Raw genomic sequence first — 18,912 nt, 5'->3', positions numbered from 1 at the left:
GCGTTTTCATTTCAAGTGCAAAAAAATATACCGCGAGGGATAACTCTTTTTAACAAATAATAAACCAGGCTTGCATTATAATCGCGCCGGTTTTGCGTTTGAAATGTGTGAAAATTTTGTTAAATATTGCGCCTTGAATTGGCTGCAATATTTGATATTTGTATCGCAATATTCTGATTCTATATCATTTTATATTATAAATTTTTACAACGCTTCTGTGGACGGAGAAAATTGTATTGTTCAGTTTTGAATACAGTGAGTATCTGATATATGAAGGATTGATACATAGCACTTTTTGTGCTTTTATTGTGTCAAACTTTTATAAATTCAGTTGGTACTCATCACTTGGTACTGAATAATATGTTTGATTTTCTTTTTTGTCTATCGTACTTATTGCTCTTAATTACGTTTTTATCTTATTCGGTATGTTAGTGATATGTTAAAATAACATGTTACGATGTGTTGGACACGAGTATACATGTGAAAAATTGTTTTACGGTGTGCAAATGAGAAGAAGAAGAAGCCATATCGTAATGGAATGCTTATAAAGGTGAGATTTTTCTATACCTGATTTAATTTGCGTTTTAACATGTTCTATTTCAAGTCATTAGTGAGTCTTTTGAGTAAAACTTTGCTTTTCTCAAACTCTTTTTGCCAAATTTTATGGCTTGATCTTTATTTTTCCCTTCTGCTATATCGTTAGGGAATATCTAATTATATATACATTTAATGTATATATATATATATATATATATATATATATTTTTAATTATAATTAATTATTAATGGACACGATATGATGAGACTCTACAAAATCGTTTCATGTCGCGCGCGTAATTAATAAGTCATTTTTATCATGTAATTATTTGTCTAATATTATTTAAATACTATTATCATATAAGCCTTATGAATTCGGAAAGCTTGATGAATATTCATGTAGTGGATGATGAAACTTCCAATGCTGTTTGACTTGACGACAACCGCGATGACTTTCTCGATTCGCACATGCGCTCTTGTAACACATTATTATTATTATTATTATTATTGTTATTGTTATTGCTGCATTTCGAGAGGGATGCCAGCAATGCCCAAGCACCTTGCACCGGCCACCTTGCAGCACTCACATAAGCATAAAATCTATCTTTTTCTATCTTTCTTTTCCTCTCTTTCTCTCATCACCGCCTGTATGCAAGATATATTTGTAATGATCACAAAAAACAGAATCAAAAGACGAAAGTTGTGTGTGCTCACGGGTCGTTCTCCGTTGCAATGTCCTTGGGTTTTATCAATTTCAGGGAAGGAGGCGAGACCTTCGGTGGATTATCAGGGATGCTGCGTCAGATTCTCTCGCCCTCACCCGAGATCGGGGAGGCCGGTATGTCCGTCAATTGTAATCTCCTACAGACCAACTCGATATTTTCGAACCAATCGTCGATGCTTTCGTCGACGTTGCTTCCCCCGCATTTTCAATCCGTGTGCCCGGACCAGTCTTTGCTTGATCAGGTGCAAATCTTTACTGAGTCTTATCCGTGTCCTACGTGCGGGCTGGAGTTCCGAAGTACCCTTAAGCTAAACTACCACATGCGAACAAGTCACGCCGTGCGTCCGGAATTCGAGCATGGTATCGAGAATCAGCCGCGGTACTCGTGTGCAATCTGCTCGCGGACCTTTGTTGCTTTAAATCACCTGAGGATGCACGAAGTTACACATTCTACGCCCATGTCCACATGCGCGTCAACTTCCACCAATCTCGCTACATCGCCCGGTGGCAACATGGAAAAAACATTCGCCTGCGATCTTTGCCAGGCCAGCTTTCGGTATCGCACACTATTGGAACGTCATCGGAGGATGCACCAAGAGATCGGCCAAGAGAAACCTTATTCCTGTCCGAGATGTTTGATGCGCTTCGAAACGCGCAATTTGTATAATCATCACGCGAAAACCCACAGACCATTGCCGGCGAGTAATGAAAATCGGATAGTCGCGGGTACGAATGCGGTATCATCGCCTATCGATTCGGTGATAACCGGCAATCTCGGTGTTGTCAGTGGCGGTGCTGGCGGCGGTGTAAGTGGTGGACCTGTAATCCCCGTCAAGCCCCTACCTTCTTATCCTTGCGACTCATGTTCCAAGCAGTTTGCAACCGCCGAATCATTGACCACACATAAGGCGGTGCACAGGTCACGACCGCTAGTCTGCGACGTATGCGGCAAGGGCTTCACGCATCGCAAATATTACGTGGTGCACCAGCGTATTCACACCGGCGAGAGGCCGTATCTTTGTGCCATGTGCGGCAAATCATTCACGCAAGCGTCGACGCTCACCGTGCATCGCCGTTATCATACGGGAGAACGTCCATATACCTGTACGCTATGCGGAAAAGGATTTGTTACGCGAACGATTATGCTTAATCATATGAAAAAACATTAAGCTAATTTGATCAAATTCAAAATGTAATTGATATTCAAAAGTCTTATTTGTGATCTCAATCCATATTTCAACACTCTAAAAAAAAAATAAATAATATTGAAAATTTAAATCAACTTCGATCGAATTAAAAGAAAATTTAATATAATTTAAATGAAAAAAAAACTGCAAAAATAAGATTAAAAATGAGCGACATTTTTTTAATTACCAATTGAAACAAATTTTAATAGCTAGTGCGTATAATTTTTTTTAAAAACAAATATTTTATTGGAAATAAAATTCTATAAAAGTAAAATATTTTTAATTGGACGTAATCTCATATGAAAATTGTATAGTATATTGATATCTAACAAGTGCCTAAAATTACTCAAATTACTCGCAGTATAGTAAGTCGATATAATATGGTAAACGAATTAAAATGTGTATAAATTAATTTTTTTTATGAGCTGTCTACATGATAATATATAATTCCGTATAATTTCGGATAAAATATATTTAATAATCAAATCACAAAATCACGATAAAAGTACGCGAACAATTATATGCTATAATCATAAATGTTGTCATCACTGTGATATTGTTTGTATATTATACAAAATATTTAGAATAATGAATATTCTTAAACGCGACGCGAAACTTTCTATCTTTTTAAATAAATATTGATATGGCATAATTTAGTTTCTAATAAAAGAAATTAGTACCTGCGCAATAATATAAAGTGCCTAAAAGTTCAATTTTCTAAATTATTTAATTTTTTAATCATGAAGTAAATTAAAATTTCAAAAACAATTTAATAATGAATAATTATTTTTATGCTTCTTGCATTACATTTTTAATTAATGAAATTGTTGACCGATTGTTCTATAGGTCGTCCGGAAAGTTAGTTCGTGCCGATGTTGAAGGAAAATTGAAACGCAGAAAATTTTAATTTAAAAAATGTATACTAAAATTTAAATTTTAGTCGGCACGAACTTTCCGGACAACCCAATATAATACGTAATTAATTTCAATTGAATTCAGGTGCTTTTAATTAATATGGGATGAAAGACAGGGTAAAACGTGTAACATAAATTACGTAAATGTGACATGTAAGTATGAAGACGCTTAAAAATCTAAATATAGTTTCAGAAGTTATGTGTAATTCGAAGGTAGATCCGCAGATAGAATAATAAATGATTGTATTTAATGATTTTTTGCAGTGATTTTCGAACTTTAGCGTTACATAAATGTATTTTTTTTTCTATTAACAGATTAGATTGCATTTTTGCAAACGTACATGCATCTCTGTATATATTGCCGATTAGTAAAAATTGACAATATCTTTTGCGAATCGTGTTGTATTTGTTAAATTAATCTAGCTAATATTAATCTAGCGATGATATATTTGCAGAATTTTTCAAATGATGAGATTGATTTTATTTTGTTTTAAATATATAAAATGTATTCTTGCAAGATACATACCATAATTATTTATTTATATTTGCTCTGTATACATATAGTTATATACATATAATTTATATCAATTTACGTTTAAATATATAAAAATGCATTTTTTAAATTGTAATTAAATTTATGTTTTATTTTACGAGATTTTCGATAACAAAAAATTCTACATCACAAGCTCTTGTTTTTTCAGCAGTCTTAAATTGGAAACGAAGATACATAAAGAAAATTCTAGCAAAATATTCAAAATATAAGTATTTTTCAATAAAATAACGTTAGCAATTAATAGAATAGATTTGTAAAATATATTGAAAACGCCTTGTATGTCCAGTAATCGACAACTATATATTCTATATATACTATATAGGATGAATCATTTAAGACTGGCCACCCGAATAACACTCACAGTTTTGGAGATAGGAAAACAATGTTTCAAACGAGAGAGGAATGGTTTCAAAGTAGAAGTGCTTCTTGTTTTCTTCTAGGTAGAGGTGTCAAAAAGATTTGAAAGTCACCTCCATTTTTTAAAATTCTATAATTTTTTTTATACAATATTCTGAAGAGATTATTCCTCTAATTATTCTGCATATAGTAGTAAGTATTAAGGTAGAGATATCAAAAAAAGCAATAGTAAATAGATATTTTATACTTTATCGACATATCGTGACATAAAATGTTAAATGATTGATAGACTATTAATTTTTTAATAATCGTATCTTAATACTTTTATAAACAAAATGGGATGAATCAATTGATGGAAGGAAAATACATAGTTGCTTAAAAAAAATTTTGTATGCAAAATGGATAATTTTTTAAATAAGCTATGTGTTTTCTTTCCACCAATTGATCTTATTATTCATTTTATTATTCTGTTTATATCATCTTATTATTCATTTTATTATTCTGTTTATAAAAGTATTAAGATATGATTATCAAAAAATTAATAGTTTACGAATTATTTAACATTTTATGTCGTAATATATGTCAATGAAGTACAAAATATCTCGTAAACTATTGTTTTTTTTTTTATAATCTTAATACTTTTATATACATATATTTTTGATAATCATATCTTAATACTTTTATATACAGAATAATTAGAGAAATCATATTACGTAAAAAAAATATATAATTCCAAAAAAAAATTGAGATGACTTTCATATTTTTTTGATGCCTCCATCTAGAAGAAAAATAACACGATCAAAATATGCCCCCCTTGAAATCGTTACACTATCTGAAACATTTTTCTTATTTCCAAAACTATGGATGTTATTCGGATGGTCGGTTTTAAGTGATTCACCCTGTATATATCTGGAACTGAATTCAACCGAGAAACGAAATATGACAGTTGTTAAATTAAAATAAATATATATTTTATTTTATTTCAAAATAAAAGAAGAGTTTTCTCGATACGTTTTTCAAATATGTTTAGTTAAAAATGTTTTATTAAAAATATTTTATTAAAAAATATTTATGCTCAATGTAATTTTTGAAAGAATTTTCTTTATTCTCTGATTTTTAACGTTACAATTTAATATAGTTGTAATGTAAGCAGAAGAAATGTGACTTCTCTATAAATGTTTTAATAAATAATATTTAAGAAACACATACATTTGTGGTACTAAAATAAAATTTATACTGAAACATATATATTGAAGTGAATTAACATTAATTTCAATAAGTTAAGGAACTATGAACTATTAACTATAAGTAATTACTTTATTCTTTTTAAACTTATAAATTTTGTTAAGTGCAAATGAATACAGTTGATAAAAAGTACAAAATATTGATGAAAAGCATCTGCATCATCGTTTCTCTAGTGATCGATTGCTTGAACTTAATATTTCAAACTTTCATTGTTTGACACTGTACTATTCGCTATCAAGCGAATTTTTCAATATCGTTCTGTAACTTAGATTTTAGAAATATGGACAAAAAATATTACCGTCTAAATAATTATAATTAATGGACATAATTTTTTGTAATGTGCAAGTATTACATGAACAGTTTAAAGCTGTTATTTTGCGATATGAACAATATCTTAATTTTCTATCATACATTTATCAAAAAGTTCGTATAATTTTGCATGTTATAAGATTTTTCCTACTGACATTAATTATAATTATCTAGTTGATTCTTTGCTCCTTTATATAGTTAAGAAAAGAAAACGAAACTCTTTTTAACATTTATATACTAATATGTATAATAATTTTTTATTATATAATATTAAATTAATAAATTATAGTATAATAAAACTGTGTGCAGAGAAAAATGTACATCTATACGAGTACGTTATACAGGGTATTCTATTATAGGATATTTTTTCGATCTCGAGATAGTCCAGATTATTGAATTGAACTTTAAAGGGAATTTCGAGCTATATCTCCAGTCTTATCTCGAACCTTGAATCTTCATGAGCATTGCGAGCATTTTAGCAATCTATATATAGTGTTTTAATTGTATGTTTTATGCAGTCAGATATGTACACAAGACACATACGAGGTTTGATTCAAAGCTCGCCTCTAAATTCGGTTTCAAGTTTGGCTTAAAATTTCATTTGAAACCCAGCTTAAAGTTCGACTCAATAATATGGACGCATTTTTAGGTATTAAAAGCTCAATTTAAAAAATATAAATATCGGGTATAAATAATTGAAAAAAATCAAATTTTAATCTTTTGAAACAAACGGGTGTACCAAATAATATTAATCTCTGGAACAAATGAATGTATCAAATAATATTGATTATTTTTATATTAATATTAATTAATACTAATTTTCAATTTGAAAATTATTTATCTGCAAGTATATTTGACATTAAAGATTATGGAGGTCTGACAAATTTTACTTTTTCTATGAGAAGAAATTAAATAATTCAAAATTTTTCGGAAAATCTATAATTGTTGAATTTATGACTCGTATGATAGTAATACAACATTCTGTATATACTATAAGCAAGAAATAGTGAGATTATGCACTTAGAAGAAAAGAAAATAAATATGGTATGATTGTTAATATAATTAGTATGGTTAAGCTGGCCGCATTTTATTAACAAACACAATACAAACACAACATTAGTATTAAGAAATAGAATATGTATTTTGTAGTTGCGAATTGTATGCTACAAGGTCATATAAGCAAGGTTGCAAGTACAACAAGTAGAAGACGACGGTGTTCGTTCGCGAATAATCATTGTTTAAGCGTATAATAAGACATTGATGAGAGAAAATAAAAGGCAGATAGCTAATAAAGAGAATACTGGAAATCACAAGTGAGGCGCTTTATTGACTACCCAACTTCCATACAATCGAGCACGAGTGTTCAGCTGATCATCCCTGTACATATCTCGCGTACTACGTAAGGCCTGGTTAAGGCAACGAAAGAGGCAGCGAGGAACGAGCACTGATTGACTTCCGTTTGTGTCTCTCTTCTTTCCAGATATTTTGTGTCAAGACTCTCGATGCTGCCTCAGGATCGGCAGCAATGCGGGTCCAGCGTAATCAAGCAGATCTTCATCAAGCCGGTCAAGCTGAAGCAGTTACAGGCAGACTCCAAACAATCGAAGAGGAAGACGACGTTCGCTCACGAGAGTACCTTGAAATGCGAATTTTGTGGCGGCAATTTCATCTGTGAACAGGCTTTTAATATGCATTTAAAGATGCATGAATCTCATTCGGAAGAACAAATGCAGCAGGATGAGCAATTAGTCTGCGAGAATTGTGGCTGTACCTTCATGACGATACTAGAGCTACGTGAGCATCAGAAGAAACACGTTGCCGAAGACTGTTTTAGCTGTGACAACTGCGACTACGTGACCACCCGCAAAGAGAACTTAATCACTCATCAGAAGTGCCACAATGTGTCTAATTACAAGTATCAGTGCGAGGAATGTGGCGAGCAATTCCAGAGCAAGAGCAACTGTCAGGTACATCTATTGTCGCATGCGAGTGAAAAGTCGTTTCAGTGCGACGTGTGTAACGCCACATTTCGCTACCGTCAAGGTCTACGATTGCACTCGAAGCTACATCAACCGGATTATGTACAGCCACAAAGAAAACATCACTGCGAGCTATGCAACAAGCGTTTCTCTCGGAGACAAGTGTTGCTGATGCACATGAAAACTCACGACGCGGGACCGCAAAATGAATACGTATGCACGATATGCAGCAAGTCCGTATCCAGCAAGACTTATCTCGCGGTACATCAGCGCAAGCACACCGGCGAGAAGCCTCATGTTTGCGACGTTTGTGGCAAAGGCTTTATCTCGCAGAACTATCTGAGCGTGCATCGTCGCACGCATACGGGCGAGAAACCGCATCAGTGCACTCATTGCAAGAAAAGGTTTACCCAACGGACTACGTTAGTAGTACATCTACGAGGTCACACAGGTGATCGACCTTATCCCTGCACATACTGTCATAAATCATTTGCTTCAAAAACGATGCTGAACTCGCACTTGAAAACACACGCGAAACAAAATGCTCGACAGCAACAGGAACAGCAGCAACAGCATCAAGAAAGTTCGCAACAGGAAGAGGAATCAGTGTACGAAACGGTCACTATAGTGTTGTAATTAGTGATTGTTTAGATCCTATACTTTTTTTTTATATAATCAAGCTTGTTTATTTCTTTTATGTTTCATCAGCGTAAGTGATATTAGTAGAAGATGCAAAAAAATAGATATAAATAACTGCCAGATACTTCGCAATTTACACAAATCGTTGAGCGTTTTAATTTTATAAAATAACTGGTGGAAGTATATTGTAAGACAAATTTGCTTTAGTAGTGATGCTATGTTATGTTAGATGAAAAATGTATACTTGTAATAAGTATTGCTCGATTAAAATGTGAACAAGTATTTATCAAATCAGCATCTTTCCTAAACGGAATCGGTTTATATCAGTACTAAAAGTTGTAAAAGATATAGTAGCGCAGTACTTAGTATATTTTTAAATGATATTTTACTGGAAAGTATCATTTAAAAAATACAATATATTATATACGACCTGGAAAATTTTCGAAAATCTATAATTTTCAAAAAAATTTCTGTTTTATTCTTGAAAATTAGAGATTTTGGAATTTTACCAGGAATTAAGGAAATTTTGAAATTTTATTTTTAAATTCTCTTTTCTTGGAAACATTTCGTTGATCATTTTTTCTTGATAATGTAAAATGTAGAGAATTAGTTAGCAATAAGTATGGCATGCATCCGTATATTCACGTATATTCTCTTTTCGCAAATGATTATTAAAAAAAATGAGGGTAACAGTAGAAAACAATACTTATTATCAACAGAATAGAGTAGTTTATTAATATTGCATTATAATGCGCCTTCCTTGTACTATTCCATAGATATCTAAAAAATGATTGTAAAAAAGATAATAGGTCAAAACTACCTCTACTCAGGATTGCCACAGACTTGGAAAACCAAGAAAAATCAGGGAAATTAAAATTGGTCATGGAAAACTGGGAAAAATATCAGGAGAAAATATAAAAGAGACTGAAATTTTAAACTTTGCTCGCAATTTCCTTAAACTGCTTCTATTCCAATTTTTATAATTTTTCAAATATATCTGACGTTTATAGTCAAATACTCATTAAAAACTCGCGCACTTTAAATGATTTAAAAAAATAATTAAAATTTATATTTAGTAATTTTATTTGATTGCTCTTATTCGTCATAACTGCATTCTTTTTTCCAATTCTAATTTATTTTTCATTGGCTTGAATTTGCCCCCAAAATATTATTATATTACTAAGTTTCTTTTATGTTTTTAATAATATAAACTAATTTTTTACAATCCTTGATCCTCTAAATGTTAAAATTTTTTACATATTTTATTGATCATGGAAATTTCTCATTTTTCTGGAAAACCTGGAAAAGTCAGGGAGTTTTAAAATTCATTTTCTGTGGCAACCCTGCTATTGTAGAATGCTTTCTACTAATTTTCAATATATGCTTTATTTATATTACTTGCACTTAAATTATTTTACATTTAGGAAATTCTTTAATCTTAAAATTTTCAACAAAAATAAATTTTAAAGGAATTTTTACAAAAATTCAGTAAACACTTTGAGATTTTGTAATATTAGATTGCTGAAAATAATGAAACAGTGTGACAGATTTAGATTATGATTATAAATAAGCATAATACATGATTCTCAATTTGAATATTAGTTATGCAGGTAATTTCTGCAGAAAATTTCTTTAAAAAAATCAATCCAAAATACAAAAAATCTTATAAATATGACACAAATGTGTATTACTGTTAATTTTACTTTTCTTAGCCATAATCAGTGAAATAAAAGAGCAAAGTATGAATATCTTAAAAAATAAATGAAACATTTATTGATTTTCAGTGAAGTCCTATATTACTCTGTTTTAATCATCAATGAATTTTTCACTGATTCAGTTTAAGTGAGGTAGGTATCCCCTTATTCCTAAGTCTGATATTATTGATCCTTATGCATAATATTTAATTTAAAAGACTTACAAGATAATGCCAATTTTTATTATAGTCGGTGAGTAATGTGAATATAATTATTAAAGAATTATGTAAACAAAACGTTTCGCAAACTAACTATACAATACATGTTTATTAAAAAAATAAATTACTTTATGAAATTTAAACAAATTGCGAGAAGATTTGCTAATGAAATTTTCCTGTAAATAAATTAATAAAGACAAATTCGAAACAGAAAAGTTCTTTTACGTTTGCGTATAGCGATTTGAGATTTGTCCATTATGTTCAAAACGTCAGAAAAAGCGAGTGATTTCACAAACTGTTATAAACCGTCCATAAATTTTTAATTTTATTACTGTAATAGTATTTTTTAAATTTATGCTTATATTTGTTTTACTTGTAATACTAATATGATACATAAATAGATAGTTATTTATTTGATATTTGCTTCGTGCCCGTCTTTATCTTTATAAAAATTCATTAATGATATATTCTAGTATAAATAATTGTACGCTTTTTGAATATAATACTTGCCTAATTGTTATACATCAAGAAGTTTCCTGTGCCTTTATTGTTATATTGTTTAAAGAGAAAGTTATACACGATTATGTAAAAATTGGGAATAAATCTATTATTGGCGATTAATGATATGATAGTGTCTAATAAAAATTGCTGTAGTTTTGCAGAACATTTATAAATATGTATTTTACTATCTTCCAGTGAAAGTATATCCATTTATGAACAATGTAATTAGTTTGACCTTTTATTTTTTTTACAAAAGAAAAAAATGAAACTAAAATTCTTAATTGAAATATTTTTTGATAAAATAATTTGTATTTTGATAATCTTGTAATAATAAAATATATTTGATTATAAGTATGGCTTAAGCTAGGAGGTTATCCCACCTTTTGGTAAATTTTACCTTGAGTAAATAGCAAGATTACCCAATTATATGCGTGGATTGTCTAGATTTATCTGATAGATAAAATTTATCAAAAGGTGGAACAACCTTATTCTTTTACTTTTTTGTTTATCCAGTAAATAAATTACCACAGTTTAGCCGAAAATGAAATAAGTGGCCCTTAATCATAATTAAATATTAAAGAGATTTAATTTTTTAATTATGCTACTTTTCTATAAAAAAAATTGGAATAATGGTTAAGTTATATAGAACTTATTATATGCTTCATCGCTTTACACAATTATTATTAGCAGTATTTAAATTATGTTATATTCTTGTGGACATTAATATATCATGTATTATTTAACTTCAGATATTGACAATAAAAGAAATTTAAGTTTTCACAAGGAATTGGCAAAAAATATTGTCTTTATTTCCAAATGTTAATTTTTATACATTTATAAAGTTTGATATTTTTGCGTGAGGTTTTACATAGAATAATAACTTTTTATTTTTATGCAATTTATATTTTATTCTAGTATTATTGTATAAGCGATTATTTCAATAAAATATTATTTGTAATTCTTTAGAAATATTCTTCAAAATTTTTTGAAAACGTCTGAGTATAAAATATTTAAAAAATAAATTATAATTATAAGATAAAATATTTTCTTTTTCTTTTAGTAGTCATTTGATTTTGCAAACATTTTTGAAAGAATTTGTTATATTACTCTATTCTCTTTTATATAAATGATTTGATATCTCTAGAGCTTAACATGTAAATTAAAAAATTATTTATTTTTTTCCTAGACTTATATTTTTTCTTAGTATTTCTTTGATTTCCAATAATTTGTATGATATATGAAATATTTAACTCGATGTGTCACTGAGATCGCAGCTTTCCAATTGTACAGTAAGTAACAAGATTTTAATATTTTATATTGACAATATTTTATGTTGGTATATTTATTAAATTTCTTACTACATTTGAAGACTTTAATGAATATAAAAGATGTGCCTTTTTACTTAAATAAACGTCATTAATTTGTTCACTTTATAATTTGCTTTATATTATGTAATTTTTCTTTTATCTGTATGATTTTATATAATGATGTCTATCGTCTAATTGTTTAACATGTAACATGAATTGATTAAATATCTTATTTTAGAGTTAAAAACATTTATTTTTTAATTATGAATATAATCTGTTTCTTTATTTCTTTTCAGAACGAAAAAATGGATTTCTAGAGTACCTCAAAAACTTATAGAAAGGGAAGATCAAAGCGCAGCCTTCGTTATTCTTCAAGAGATTGATGACAAAACTTTTGCACGAACAATTCTTGTTCAAGAGGTAACCCCGTACCATTGTGATTCATGCAATGAAGATTTTGATACAGAAGCCAGTTTGATAGTGCATAGAACGGAACAATCAATACTAAGAACCCGAGAAGCGTTGCGTCAAGCAGAAAAAAAGAAACATGAATGTGGCATATGCGGACAGACTTTCTCAAAAAAGTTGCAATTGATTAACCATCGCCGGATACAATGTAGGCAACTTCTGGACACACAAAAGAAGCAGGAATGGAAAGAGACAGTTATAGAAACACTTAAGAAGACTGAAACAATTAAGAAGACAAAGAAAATTAAAAAAACAGAAAAAATCAAGAAGGTTCGAGAAAAAAATGAGGAATTGTCAGCAGGTCCAGTTAAGTGTGATCAGTGTCATAAGATATTCAAGAAGAAAAAATATTTGAATGTGCACAAAACGTTACATGGCGCACCGCACATTTGTCAGATGTGTGGCGCGAAGCTGACTTCAGAATATTATCTAAAAATGCACATCAGGCGGCACAACAAACAATTTACGGAATTTTGCAAAATTTGTAATAAGGGTTTTTACTTAAAGGCTGTTCTGAAATATCACATGGCCATGCATATTGACGAAAAGCCCTGTATCTGCGAGATTTGTCACAAATCCTTTAGAAATCAAGTCAATCTCCGAAATCATATGAAGATTCATGCTGAGACGAGGAAGAAATTTAAGTGCGATATATGCAGTTTTGAAACATTTTATAACTGTTATTACAAAGAGCATATGTGGATTCACACCGGTGAGAACAGTGTGACATGTGAAGTATGTGGCAAGCTAATTAGAAGACAGTACATGAAGACTCACATCAGAATACACACTGGTGAGAAACCGGAGATTTGTGAATTTTGTGGCAAAGCGTTCAGCGCTAGAAAGTATTTGGTTAAACATCGGCGAATTCATACTGGTGAAAAGCCTTACAAGTGTAAAATCTGCGAGAAACGTTTTACCCAACGGGGTACTCTTACTGCACATCTTCGGAGACACGAGAATCCTAAATGAAAGCGTTTTTTTTGTTCTTTCTTTTTATTTTTTTCTCCAAAATCTTATATAATTCTTTTTGACTTTATATATCACGCAACATTAATATTAATTAGTGTAATTTTTGTTAATTCACTGATGGAATCATTATTTTATATTAATATTTCTTACTTAATGTTCCATATGATCTGCATAGATATCGTTAATCGAATAATAGTGATATTAATTATAATTTAAGTTATGTTATGAAAATATGAAGTCAGTTATTTATTTTTAATTTTGAATTTAATTCAGTGATACATGAAAACATGACACTTAGTAAAGTTTTAAAAAATTGCACGAAAGTTATTAAATTTTATTAATGAAATGTCTTATTGTTTATTAATTTACATACTTATTCTCAAACTATTTAATACTACTATTTAATATATTGTTACATGCAATGTTAATAAATACTTGTTTATATATTCATAATTAAAATATTGACCAGATAATCAAATAAATTTATTTTTTCAATTGAATACTTTGTATTAACTTGTATACATTATGTAATACAATAAATTTCAATGTGCTTCTGTAATTTGTTATATTATTTATAATTTATACTCCGCTTTCAATTTCATAATTAATTCAAATATATAAGACTTTTGAAATAAATTAGAAAAATAAAGTGTGTGTAAAATATGATCAAATTTTATGATCAAGTTTTAAATAGCAATTAATAATCGAGTAAAGGTAAAATAGTTAATCGAAATATAAAGTATATGAAAATTATTCTGACAGAAAGAATGCAAAATTCTCTCTAAAAACATGAATTATATGTTATTTTGATTAAATAATCATGTTTTTAGAAAAGAGATATTGATTGTGTAAATTGTATCTTCAGAGTGTACATTGTATCTTTAGACAATATTTATATATATTTATAAATTAGACAATATTTATATATATTTATAAAAATGTTAAGAAAAGTTTATATAAATTTTACAAAATAAAATGTTTCATAGTATTTAACTTTAAAAATATAATATACATATATGATTATAAATCTAACAAGCATAAAACGGTCTTAACGGTCTTAAATTTATGTTATTATTTAATTTTGGAATCAAGTCTAATAGTGATAATCAATCAAATTTATTGATCGACTCAATAAGTATAATAAAAGTGCTTCCTGTGGAAAACTTATCAAGAATGTGTGAAAATGTTTAGCTCAAGTAAATCAATTGTCAATTGATACTATATTTATTATAATAGTTCTTTGTTACTTCCTCGCGCTGTTGACAGATTTATTTATTACAGGTGCGACGAGATTGACATAGAAGACATAAAACTGGATCCAATTGACGAATTGCAAGGTATAGAATTAGTGCGATATCAAGACGAAGTACCTATAGCGGAAGAATATCATCACATTGGTCATCAAGAAATAGTTATGGAAACAATCGAATATAAGCCTGAAGATTCGAACGACAAACCAGAATCTGCATCAGAGATATGTATTCTAAAACAGGTTTCCGAACACGATTCGAATCGCAAACGTGCGACAGTTTACGAGTGTGAAATTTGTGGGAAGCAAATGCTCAAGAAGCTACAATTTTTAAAGCACAGACAAGACCACGAGAGAAATCCAAAGACTGAAGATCATTGCGAGGAGTGCGATAAAGTCTTTGATAATCATGAGAAACTGCAAAAACATAAAATCAAAGCACATCAAAAGGAGAAACCTTTTCAATGCGTTATATGCGGCAAATGTTTCAAGACCGAGGAATTTTTGAAGACTCATCTGAAGCAACATAATAAACGTTTCACCTGTGACATATGTGGTGTATCAAAAGTTTCCGGATATGATTTGCGTCTACACAAAAAGAAGCACAATCAAGAATATGTGATTCATTGTGAGACTTGCAACAAAGGCTTTTATACGAATCAAACATTGGAACGGCACTTGCTCACTCACACCGGCGAGAAACCATTTGTATGTAAAATATGTAACACCCCATATGCGAGCGCTGCATATCTCAACATGCATATGAGATCTCATGGCGAGAGAGAGAAACACAAGTGCAATATCTGTGACTTCGAAAGCTACTGGAAGGCCGCATTAAAAGTGCATCTTAAGATACATACTGGCGAAAATCAAATCACATGTGAAGTGTGCGGGAAATCTGTTAGCAGCAAAACGTATCTGCAAATTCACATGCGTATACATTCAGGCGAGAAGCCACACGTTTGCGAAGTATGTGGCAAGGCGTTTAGCGTACGGAAATATCTAATCGTACATTTAAGAACGCATACCGGTGAGAAACCTTACGAATGTAAGGTTTGTCAGAAGAGATTTACGCAACAGGGCTCATTAAACTCGCATATGAAATCTCATAATGAAAGCAAGTGAACAAAACATTTTTCGAAGCTCATACATTCACTGCCATGTGATGCTGCGTTTAGTGTTAAATGTGACTTTCTAATTTTTATTTTGATCTGTACTCTATTACTATACACGATCAATGTATTAAAAGATATTAATATAAAGCGAAAATAATAGATGATTGTGCCATTAAGACTAGGGATACAGTGGATGATTCTAACAAACTTGTTTTATTCTAATGAATTTGTTCAAAATAAATTTATCTAAAATGTTAGAAATAGGTGGTTATAGTAAATACGTATTCTGACGAAATGTAATCTTATAATCTCAAAGTTTGGAATTTTAAGATCTTAAGTGTTACTACATAATTACATAAGCTGGATGATATCGATGATTTGTATTTTTTGAAAAGTCCATTATTAAAAAATTTACTTGTAAGTGGAACAAATGAATGCATAAATGAAATGTTCGCTATAAGAGAAAGAAATGACAATATTATTTCTGACCGATCTTGCACTTTTTATTAGATAATCTCAATTAAGATAAATTTTTCCTCTATATTCTATATATCTATAAATTATTATTTTTAAAACTAAGTTAATAAACTGATTAGTTTTTCAATATATATTTTAGAAAGTCAAACAAATAAATAAATTCGTTTAAATGACATCTGATATAGTGTAAATATTCTCTAAAAAAAACACTCAGTTTGTTCTGATATATTCATCAGAATATGTATTCATTGTAATCATAACTTAAAAAGGTATAAGGACGAAATTCATATGTATTAGGTTTAATGATTAAATTATATAAATAAGTTATATACTTTCCCATAATTATTGAATCTTGTAATTTTTAAATAATTGAATAATTACATATTCGTTTGTGGGGGGGGAAAAATAATAAAAAATACAGAGTAAACAAAACTGAACAAAATATATATAAAAAAAATTTAATTTCTTGTTAGAGATATGAGACTGATAAGCATCATGAAAAGAACACATAATGAAGTTAAAAACTTAAGATTTATTTTATAGATTACTAATATATTTATATTTTACTAAATACGTTCTAATACTAATAACTTATTATTAAGCAGACATGCACAATTGCATCTTTTTAAATTTAATTTATTTTACTTGATATAAATTTTAAAATATTTTGTTTAAATTTGAAAATAATGCTCTTTCTTCTTACAGATTTGTCTGTTCTGTTATCTAACAATTATGAACAATATTTCAATCTAGTATAGAAATTTATCAGAATTTTTATTAATAATTAATAATCTTTCTTTTTAAGCATTAAAAAAATTTTTTAAAATTTATTTAAACTTTGATTTTTTAGTTAAACATATATTTTATATATATTTTAATAATGTAATAAATATGTATTAAACTATCGATTATTACTAAATATATTATTGTAAATATTTTACATACATTATTTTCTGCTATATTTATGTGTAATCTTTAATGTCATCAACATTAAAAATAAAAAATATATTAAAAATTTATTCGTTGTCATACGTTGTTATCGATAACTGCGAGTTGTATGTCTCTCTCTGAGCATCGTAGTAGTTATGTAAAATACTAATAGAATGAAGGTTTCCTACGTCATAATAATTGGATATGGAAAGCAAATGATGGAACAACCATTAATATGAAAATATCAAGATTACAAATATTATAAATATTTATTAGATTTTTAAAAGATACGCATTATTTTGTAGCACAAGATTGGTTTAAAAACAATATATTATTATTTTACAGTAAATGTATTTTACAGTAATTATATTTTATTTGCAGATTTGTTATAAGCATATAGTATAAAAAAAAATATTTGAAGAATAATTAAATATATATATATGTGTGTGTGTTTATAATAAAAAAACGCGCGCGTGCGTGTGTGTGTATATATTAAGTGTAGTAAAAAGAAATCCATTATTTTTGCTATATACAGGTTCGGAAATTCAACCGATAACGCTTGTGAGCAGATAGAGCGAATTAAACTGAGTCGAAAAGTCCCATACTATTTTGCAATTTTTGCAATAGTTTACAAGATATTGATTACTAAAAATTGCCGAATATTAGTATTTAATAATTTTTTTCTTAAATATTATCAACTTTACAAAAAAACTTCAAGAAACAAAAATTATTTATTTTCTTCTCATATAGAACTCTAAGAATTTTTTCAGAATTTTTTATCTTTCAGAATTTTTTAGTACTGCATTTTCTTATATTGGAAACTATTTTTACCAACATATGGAAAAAATATGACATTAAAAAATTCTGAAAAAATTCTCAGAATTCTATGAGAAAAAAATTAACAATTTTTGTCTCGCTATTTTTCTGTAAAGTTATATGATAGTATTTGAGTAAAAAATTATCGAAAACCAATATTCAGCAATGATATCTTACTCAAAAAATGATATCTTGTTAACTTTGTGAAAATTGTAAAATGATAGGACTTTTCGACTCGGTTTAGTCCGCTCTACTTGTCTACGAATTATCGGTTGAATTTCTGTACACCAGGTATATTCTTTTTAAATAAGTAATTTTTAATAAGTAATCAATTTAAATCAGTTGATATTATACGTACAGTTATTATTTCATTTTCTTTTCAGAAATGAAAAACCAGCACAGACGTATGTAAAAAAATGAACTGTCTATAGATGAATGTACGGATTCTACGTTGGTTTCAGTTTTTGTTAAAGAAGAGGCATATGTCTCTTCTTTATAAAGCAAGAAAATTGTAGTGTTCAATACGAAGATAAATACGAATATAAATTTGAGACATGAGCCTTCTCAGGATTCACTGATGCAAAAAGAACCTAAAAAAATTACAAATGGAGGAATTACTCATCAGAATTATTCAGGTATGAAAAAACAAATCACCAGACAAACGTTTTATGAGTGTGTATATATATATATATATATATATATATATATATATATATATATA

The 18,912-nt window shown here is 28.9% G+C and overlaps 4 protein-coding genes across 4 annotated transcripts in view; all 4 read left to right on the top strand.

Moving 5' to 3' along the window:
• Positions 1-1,269: 1,269 nt before the first annotated feature.
• LOC105623340 (zinc finger and SCAN domain-containing protein 2-like) lies at positions 1,270-2,430 on the top strand. Its single transcript, XM_012204736.1, has one exon. The coding sequence runs from the start codon at positions 1,270-1,272 to the stop codon at positions 2,428-2,430; it is 1,161 nt and encodes a 386-aa protein (XP_012060126.1).
• A 5,039-nt stretch (positions 2,431-7,469) lies between these two features.
• LOC105623339 (zinc finger protein 239-like) lies at positions 7,470-8,441 on the top strand. The gene has a single exon (XM_012204735.1). It carries the CDS (start codon positions 7,515-7,517, stop codon positions 8,439-8,441), a length of 927 nt encoding a protein of 308 aa, XP_012060125.1. The 5' UTR covers positions 7,470-7,514.
• A 625-nt stretch (positions 8,442-9,066) lies between these two features.
• On the top strand, positions 9,067-15,978 carry LOC105623376 (zinc finger protein 260-like). The gene is made up of 5 exons (XM_012204770.1): positions 9,067-9,089; positions 12,461-12,827; positions 12,903-13,603; positions 14,886-15,597; positions 15,682-15,978. Exons 1-5 carry the CDS (start codon positions 9,067-9,069, stop codon positions 15,976-15,978), a joined length of 2,100 nt encoding a protein of 699 aa, XP_012060160.1.
• Positions 15,979-16,614: 636 nt separating this feature from the next.
• Positions 16,615-18,912, top strand: part of LOC105623374 (zinc finger protein OZF-like) — a 5,494-nt gene continuing 3,196 nt past the window's right edge. Inside the window, exon 1 of the mRNA XM_012204769.1 lies at positions 16,615-16,631. Coding sequence (XP_012060159.1) covers positions 16,615-16,631 — 17 coding nt within the window. The remainder of the gene's footprint in view (positions 16,632-18,912) is intronic.

Source organism: Atta cephalotes (genome assembly GCF_000143395.1).
Source record: "Atta cephalotes unplaced genomic scaffold scaffold00056, whole genome shotgun sequence".
In the NCBI taxonomy this organism is placed as follows: domain Eukaryota; kingdom Metazoa; phylum Arthropoda; class Insecta; order Hymenoptera; family Formicidae; genus Atta; species Atta cephalotes.
The sequence above is the reverse complement of the archived record's forward strand: the minus strand, read 5'-3'. Positions and strand labels throughout refer to the sequence as shown.

Bases quoted from the DNA above. Each gene is read 5' to 3' on its own strand.
- LOC105623340 (XM_012204736.1), top strand. From the start codon at position 1,270: ATGTCCTTGGGTTTTATCAATTTCAGGGAAGGAGGCGAGACCTTCGGT.
- LOC105623339 (XM_012204735.1), top strand. From the start codon at position 7,515: ATGCATTTAAAGATGCATGAATCTCATTCGGAAGAACAAATGCAGCAG.
- LOC105623376 (XM_012204770.1), top strand. From the start codon at position 9,067: ATGGCATGCATCCGTATATTCAC. The intron at 13,604-14,885 runs AAAGCGTTTTTT...TATTTATTACAG, and splicing joins AGACACGAGAATCCTAAATG to GTGCGACGAGATTGACATAG. The intron at 15,598-15,681 runs GCATATCTCAAC...AGCTACTGGAAG, and splicing joins ACACCCCATATGCGAGCGCT to GCCGCATTAAAAGTGCATCT.